This window comes from Anopheles marshallii, chromosome 3 (genome assembly GCF_943734725.1).
Source record: "Anopheles marshallii chromosome 3, idAnoMarsDA_429_01, whole genome shotgun sequence".
NCBI classification, from domain to species: Eukaryota; Metazoa; Arthropoda; class Insecta; order Diptera; family Culicidae; genus Anopheles; species Anopheles marshallii.
In genome coordinates, this window is record NC_071327.1 from 1,396,299 (window position 1) to 1,404,740 (window position 8,442).

General features: G+C 44.3%; 1 protein-coding gene across 1 annotated transcript; it reads right to left on the reverse strand.

The window, feature by feature from the left end:
* Window positions 1-1,077: 1,077 nt before the first annotated feature.
* LOC128716134 (cytochrome P450 4C1-like) lies at window positions 1,078-3,931 on the reverse strand. Its single transcript, XM_053811055.1, has 8 exons — window positions 3,757-3,931; window positions 3,429-3,626; window positions 3,109-3,297; window positions 2,771-2,843; window positions 2,564-2,690; window positions 2,309-2,497; window positions 1,463-1,770; window positions 1,078-1,357 (listed from the first exon to the last, which is right to left on the reverse strand). The coding sequence occupies exons 1-8, from the start codon at window positions 3,929-3,931 to the stop codon at window positions 1,078-1,080; spliced, it is 1,539 nt and encodes a 512-aa protein (XP_053667030.1).
* Between the last annotated feature and the right edge of the window lie 4,511 nt (window positions 3,932-8,442).

Below are 8,442 nucleotides of genomic sequence, written 5' to 3' on the forward strand. Positions count from 1 at the left end.
ACCGCACGGTTGTTGTGACATGGCCATTGTCCGAAGAAATCGACCGGGAGAATCGTGCAGAACCGTTTGCACCGGAAGTGAATGGTGGAACCGACCGGCGATTGCGATTGAAATGGAAGTAAGAAAAGGCTCGGAGGAGAGAGAGAGAGGGAGAAAGAGAGAGACATGGTTCCATAGCATCACTCTCGAAGGACATCTCTGAACCGAACGTGCCATTCCCGGGCACAAAAGCCAGTTCGCGGAAAGGGTGGGCAGGAAGCTGATTGCAATCTGGTAGCAAGGTGCTTTCGGTAATTGATGGCATTACAGTGATTGCATGCTTCAGGATCGACGACAAAGACCGCCAAGTCCTTCTTCTTGTGTTCCATCTTCGGGACACTCGCGGCAAAGGCGGCATGCAAAAAGGGCGTATGGTGCGGCATCCGTTGCAGGATGCTGGTTGCAAGAATGTTGACTGACAATTAATGTGGTTGCACACCAGCTGAGACCTTGGTGGGCTGTACCGATAAAGACCCGGTCCCGACGGCTGTTTGGCAAGGTGGGACAAGGGATGGATTATTTGCCACCTGCTGCCAACCAGTGTTCGGTTGGTTCGTGGTTCAGCAGTACGGCACAATTCCAGCAATTAGACGCTACAAAACGGTACCGGACAAAGTCCTTTAATTTCCTCTCTACCGGTTCGGTGCATCCGGTGGGCCGGACACCGGCACTTGATTCGCAACACTAATCGTGGTCCGTTCGTCGATCCATAAGATAACACATCTCGCCAACAGGGAAAGCTGTCAATTATGGCTTGGTTGATTTGAGACACGCCGAAACCGTCATTATTTGACGATCCAGGTTAGGTTAGCGCCTGCTATAGGGAGTACACATACACACAACCCATTGTCGTTCCATAGCCCTATCTGAAATTTATAAATTGTTAAAAGAACTGCAGCGAAAAGTTTAGTACTAACATGTGATTTATTATTCTATTTCTTCTGTTATTTTCCTAGATTCCCACCAACTCTTTCCAAAGAAACAAAAATCAACGAAACATCATTCCCCAACTAAAATGACCATTTTAAAGCATTACATTTACCCCTGTTTACGGGTTTCCAGATACAGCAGAATGCCATCCTTTGGACGCGTGATGAGTTCGTGCATGATCTTTTGTTCCTCGCGTGTTCGCACCGATCTCATCCGGAAGCGACGCAATACGGTCGACACAATGCTTTTCTCCTCCAGCAGTGCAAACTTTTGGCCGATGCAATTTCTTGGCCCAGCACTGAACGGGATGTACGCGTACGGGTGACGGTTTTCCGTGTTTTCCGGCAGGAACCGGTCCGGATTGAACTTCTCCGGCTCAGGGTAGTACCTGTGTGCGTATGTGTGCACACGCGGTAAAAGAACATGACGGAGAAAAAATCATCAACATGAAGGGCACACGATGCCAATGGGTTCGGTTCATTTCTGTACCAACCTTTCATCCCGATGCACATGGTACGCATGAATTCCCACGATGGTTTGGGCCGGCACATGGTATCCTCCGAGCTGGATGTCCTCGCTGAGCGTTCGACCGAAAAAGGACACGGACGGATACAGCCGCAGTGCCTCCTTGATGCACCGTTCCAGCAGCTTCAGCTCGTTCAGGTCCTGCATCGTGGCTGGGCGGTTGTCACCGGTCGGAAAAATCGACTCAATTTCCTCGTACACACGTTCCTGAACGTCCGGATGAAGGGCTAGCAGAAACAACACCCAGCTGATGCCAGCTGTCGTTGTGTCGTGTCCCTGTCGAAAGGGAGCAAATTGAGTTCAGTGTATGGTCGGCGGTTCGATCGATGGTCAAAAGTAAGGTAACAGAAATTGGAAAAACACAACCGTGCCCTGCGTTATGATTGAGAGTCGCTGAGGTGTAATTTAGCGTACCGGGTAACCCCAGTAGCAAAATGAATTCCTTGAATGGGGTATTTGGTTGGAAAATCGAACAACAAATGATGGTATTGGATGACCTGGTTGATGTGCTTTCGGAACAACATATGGATCGAACGCGATTGAGGCCATAATACATAAATTCCTGTCTTTTGCACCAGATTGCACCGAATGAATCAGTATCAAGAATGTTGATATTAATATCTTATACACATCCATTTAATACAGAAATAATGATTTTATCCCTTTGACCAATTTTTTGAGAAGACGTAATAAAAATAAAATTTTCAATAAATTGACTGATAATATGCAATCTGTGCGATCATTTTAGTTTTTCTAAAGCTATCCACCATCAATTCCACCAACAAATTCTATCGAAAAGGTACATTCAACCTACCTCGAACATGAATGTGTCCACTTCTTCACGAACGTCCTCGTCATTCATGATGGTGTGCGCCTGGTTTGCTTGCAGCAGCAGATCAAGGAACGCCATTCGCTTTCTGGCACCAAATGTTTCGCCATCGTTCGGTTCGGGATTGACATTTTTCTGGGACGATTCTAAAGCTGCTTTCCGGTCCCGAATTACCTATTCATTCATTCATTGAGCCAGATGAATTACTCAATCCATTAGCAAGTCGAACCGAAACCTTACCTCCCGCGAATAGGTATGAACAGTATCCAGTGCATTCGTGTAGCGTGCAGCAAACCGAGATCGTTGCCAAATAAAGTCCAAGTGCAACCAGGGACGAACCATACGCTCAACAAACAGTCTGCTAAGCCTGCAACAGATAACGCGAAAACATACAGTGCATTCCGTTTGGCAAACATCACGCAACAACAACCCAGAATCGGTTCTTACTCGCAGACTGCTTTGACGTAGTCGTTCTCTTCACCTTCGCTCTGAGCATTTACCTTTACACCCATGGCGGTTTCTTCCGTGCATTAAGTGACATGTGAGAGAGGAACAGAAAGAGGGAGATCGAGAGAGATAACAAATACCACAACAATCCATTAAAGGGCATGTTAACAATGGACGCATCACGCGAAACAATCCCCCAAAATCCCGTACTCGTTCATCAAACCGGTTCGGGCCCTTCTTTGAGAATTCGCAATTGGAACGCAGCCAAGTCGATTGATCCGTGCTGTAGTCCGTTGTCATCTCCCCTGCTGCCATAATCACTTACGTTCGACACTTACCGCAAATGATGTCCAGTGCCGCCTTCGTGATAAACGGATACATGTTGACCGGTTTGCCGGTATCGGCGTGCGGTTGCAAGTGTTCCACAAGCTCCTGGCTGTTCTCCGCGAACACGTCACAGAACCCGTCGAGGATGTTAAAGTGGAAGGTCGGTGTGATGAGCTTACGGTGCTGATGCCAACGCTCACCTGTTGCATGTCGGTTTGGCGGAGTTGGTTGGAATTTGTGAACGTGTAGCGCAAGACAGTGCGAAAGAAAATGACATTGTCAATCAGTGGATATGGTTGAAGTTGGGTGCGCGGTCGCCGATGCGAAATACCTTTGGAGGTGAGCAATCCATTTCCGAGCCAATCGTGCAGGAAGCGATACATGGTGGCCTTTTCGATGTGTTTGTTGGAACCGATAACCTGCTCGACATACTCGGGCTTACTGATGCGCACCTCAGGAGTCATGCCCGTCCAAACGCGATGAATGTTGGGGTAGGTGCGAGTTCTTTCATCCAGAAGATAGAAAATCTCTGCAATAAATCATTGATGGGAGTTACTTATGATTACAGACAGTGCTTCGAATAAAATCGAAATAATTTATTAAACGCACAAATTAATTTTTAATCTTTTTTTGTATATTTGTTGAACATTGTCTCTTACCATGTCGCTTTTTGCCGAAAAATGAGTACATCGTCCCAACTATTGGGTAAGCTTTCGGGCCCGGTATTTTTTCGAATATCTGGCTCAGCTGCCATCGCTTCATCAACCACTGTAGATACACCGCAAACAAAATAAACACGAGCACTCCGTGAAAGATCGTGGTGAGTTCCGACATGACGATCAAGACACAACCACGCACAGTTCGCAACGAAACAGGTTCTCGACGCGTAACAATGACCTAATTATTCCCTGCTGTGTAAGCACAGCTTCAACATCACACTATCATTCGTTGAGATTGAGTCGGTGGACACGATGGTCCTTGCAACTTGCCTAATGCACGCTTTATTAATTACACTGTGTTACTTTTGCACTTGAACTGTGAACGCTGGCGATTTTTTTATGCGCCTCGAGAAACCAAGGGCCGCAACGTGTATTGCCGATCGAGAAGCGAGTGAGCTACTGCTGCGAGATTAAACCGTTGGCTGTACTAAATACAGTTAAATTGAAACCCACACGGGAGCTTCGCGTAAGAAAACAAACGGGTTGTAGTCACTCACGGTGTCTAGCCCACATCGAGGCTAGATGTGGTGGCTGTAAGCAGTGGAGCGTGCATTAACGCTTCAGCATATTTGGCACTATGGGATAAGCATCAATGAAGAAGGCGAGAAATGAAATTTCGCTATATAGCAAATGCTATATTTTTACTGGAATATTTCCTTGCATACCCTGTTTGGAGTTAAATTTTTAATTAGTCCTCATATCGTATTTATCATATGTTATTTAACTTTTTTTTATTATGTACTTTAATATAAAGTCTCTAAGTAGGAGTAAACCATATGAAAAACTCCATTTTAATCAAATTTAATTTCTTTTTTTTAAAACGCCTTTTTATACAACTTACACGGTCATATAAAGGCTAGTTCTATATTATAATCAGAGTTTGAATATAGCTCCACAATCCATCTACTGTAACTCATTCTCCCACAGACTGCGACGTACGTAAGCTAGCTCATCAACTGACGGCTACCCCCATCTCAAGTCAGCCGTTCGATTCGCGCACGCATTCACTGAGTGGCCTTGCTCTACCTGTTGCAATGTTTTTTTTTATGTTCGTATTAACCGATCGGCAACACGCACATTGCCTTTGCTTAAACACAAGATCGTCTGACTTCTAGCATGCGCCGCGTTATCACAGTTCTCGGTGTGCATCGCTTGTCTCTAATCGATTGGTGCGATCGGTATCTTTGTTTAAGGTGCTAAATTTAGCTTTATCGTCCAAAATGCATTCAAGTGTGAAAAAAATTCACTCATGTCGAACATACAAACAAAAATAGATCACTTATGCAAGTGGCAATCATCGACACCAGGGCGTAAAAGCCTTTGCCGTCATTGCTGTGTGTTCTTACTGACAAATTGGTTCAAAGCAATGTTAATTATGGCATGCATGTGCTTATCATTGTTGTTGAATGACCACGGTGTAAACAAAATACATAATTCCAAGAATTTCACTTATCTGCTAGACGAAAGCGTGATCAGATTAACTGGCGTGAACAGGTTCTTACCTACGATGCAGTATTTGCAGCAACCAGGTATGATCATATTGCGTAATAGATTTTATTCCTTATCAATACACTCGTGACAAACAACTAACGGATTTAGATCCCTCTGGTATATGTGTAAATGTTGAAAGATTATTAATCACCATGTGGCAGACGGTTGGACTTGCACAAGGGAATAATTAAAATCGATTTCTAGCATGAGTGCCTGCATTGAAACCATTTTAGAAGAAGCTCGGCTAGTTATACTATTCCTATATCACTGTTTGTTTTCTTCTTTAAGAAATAATACCAAAATAAGGTACAAAGACGCAATGCGAACTATTGATTAGCTTCGCCCCAAATAATGTCAATCCATTTCCTCGAGGAACGAGCGTGCAAGATACTCACACAATCTGAAGGCATCGGGGTCTAATAACAGTTCTATGAAAAGATCACGAACATAAAATTAATCACAAGTCCCGTAGCAAAACTAACTCCAATGAATCGTTACTATCCAAACATTGTGAAAAGTTACATTATACACACCTCATTAACCAGTCAATGTTTGCAAAACCTCTTAGTGTTTGATTTCTCCTCAAACCCATGTAAGGCCAGTAGTAAAAATCCCTTCGCCCCAAAAACATTATCAAATCAGTCTGACAGATTTTTGCTTCTTTGAGGACGCAATCGGAAGAAACTTGAAGGTTTTCTAAAAGTGACCCTAACCTTTGCATTTGGTTCAAAGTGAAAATTTATGATTATTTCACCCAAAAACTTCTCGCTCGATCCTGTTTTGGTGCAGACACATTATGAGGGTGACAACAATCACTCAGCATCGTACTGCATGTTAGTTTGCTGTTAAAATGTTTGGATGTTAGGATAAACATGAAAAAAGGATATGTTAAACTTTTTTACGGACGAGAACGAGGTGGTGGAATTACAAATATGTTGGTCAAGTTTTTTTTTATGCAAAAGCCAACCGAGAAGTGAAACCGTCTCTCGCTTTTGCTCATGCAACCAGCACGTACACGACCCGATATTGCACGGTTGAGTGAGAAGAAATGGTTTCCCAGTGGGGAGCGTGCGTGAGGAAACCTTTTCATGGTCAATGTTTTGCTTTTTTGTTTTTGTGACCGAAACCAATGTGAGATGCTGGGGCAAAAGTCAAAATTCATCCCTCGTTTGTAAAGTGGGGATATTTTTTTCCCCTATATATTTGTTAACTACGATTTTCTGGGTTCGTGTTCGGATGGGCAACAGGAAAAACTAACCGTAAACACTACACTTCACTCGCCCATGTGTGGCGATGAGTGATGAAGTTTGTGTTTTCCAACTAAAACATTCCGACAAATAAATGGGTCGGTAAAATCAGAGTTGTTTTAATGAAATCGCTTGAAATGAAATCCTATTACAGCAGGCCATGGCAGACGCATGGAGGAAGATCAGGCCCGGGCAACAGACCGTATCCACAAAGACTAGCACGCCGAAAAAGGGCGCTGGAAATACTCACGGCGAAGCAAATGGTTTTGTAGAACCGCTGGTTTATTAAATTCATACTTCAATGCTTCCGGTTTTCGTTAACATTGGGCTTCATTTATCATGGTAGCCACCCAGACCTAGCCGATAGATGAATGATGGCATCCAGTAAGCTGTGGGGAATTTCTCTGACACCGGGAAGCAGCTACGAACGTTACCGTGCGTCACGATGTTTGGGGAACCGAAATGTAAGGATCGTATGCAGTTCCTGCTATTTGCTCCATTTTATGGTGTCCCGGTTTGAGTAGTCGTATCGTTGATGGATACGAACCGAAACTAACAAGTGTGTTTGTGTGTGCGTGCCTTTACACACCATTCAGTAAATTTCGTTACAAATACCACATTCGTGGTAAACGAACCGCGTGTACTTCGTCAAATCAGTCCCCGTTTTCGTGCGATCCACCGCAGCATCAGCAGCAGCAGCAAAAGAAAAGCTCGTGAAGGGGCATCATCAACGGTGACGGTGTAAAATGGTGGCTCATAAAAAAGGTTCCAATTTTCTCGTTTTCAATGAGGGCAGCAGCAGCAGACTCCCCAACTTCTTTTATGCGGCAGGTGTTGTGAAGCTATACACTACACACCGAAGGCGAAGGTGCAAATCACCAACAACACCACACCCCATGGGCCCCGAGAATGGTTGATGTACAACCTGCTCTCGTTAGCTGCAACATTCTGCTCCTGCATGCAATATCGCAGGACGAGGTGGAGCGATAAACCCGAAAGAAAGCGCCCATAATGGTATTTTTCAGTGCGCTTCAATCTTCACCGGTACCTCTTCACTTTAAAGCTCCATTTCGAACCGCTTTCCTCGCACTTCGCTGCCTGTCGTTGGTGCTGCCGCTGCGGAAAATGAACCATTTTACTACCATTTCGTATCGTTATTCTTCTGCCTCCGAACACAACCATTGCGCTCCAGTAGCTGAAAGTGGTGGAATGAAAGCAACAGCGAAAAAAACACACTTTCCAATCTGAAGAAAATCTCACGTGGCGATTTATCCGCTTTCACCATCCTTCCACCATAGGTAGTTCCAGGGGAACCTGGGGAATTTATGGAGGCTTTTATGGGGCTAAAGTTTTGTGAACCTTGGCTGGCTTCATAAATGTACCAATCTAAATGCAGTCTCACGTACAATCAATGTTTAATTAGCGTAAGCTAATTGCCCGGCACTGCATGAAGGTGTTGCAGAAGGATTCCGTGTCGTTCCAATGTGTTCTTCGGACTTATCGGATGAATCCCTGCATGTCGCTTCAGCTACTCATCGCTCATCCAAGGAAGGTTCTTCGTTGGTGGTTCTTGGCGTTCCTATTTTGTGAGTAGATGTGCCGGGTGTGTGTAGGAGAGAATTGCACTCACGAATCTCAGCACTTACACTCGTTAAAAACAACTAAACGGCTTTATGATAACGTGTGCCAGATCCGTTCAACGATACGGTCATGCCGGATGTAATGTCACGTTCCTTGCTCTGCAGCGTTTTTGCGGGATACAATTTTCAATGCTTGCAATACAATACTTGTAGTGTAAAGTTATATTCTGTGCTAAATGAAAGAGTTTTTTTTACGGTATTAGGCTGAATTTTACTTACACCTTACTATATTCTCGCCAAGCATTTTT

Excerpts from the sequence above, each read along its gene's own strand:
- LOC128716134 (XM_053811055.1), bottom strand. The coding sequence starts at position 3,931 with ATGTCGGAACTCACCACGATCTTTCACGGAGTGCTCGTGTTTATTTTG. Across the intron at positions 2,691-2,770 it reads TACGTCAAAGCAGTCTGCGA|GCTTAGCAGACTGTTTGTTG; the intron begins GTAAGAACCGAT and ends TATCTGTTGCAG. Across the intron at positions 2,498-2,563 it reads TTCATACCTATTCGCGGGAG|GTAATTCGGGACCGGAAAGC; the intron begins GTAAGGTTTCGG and ends ATGAATGAATAG.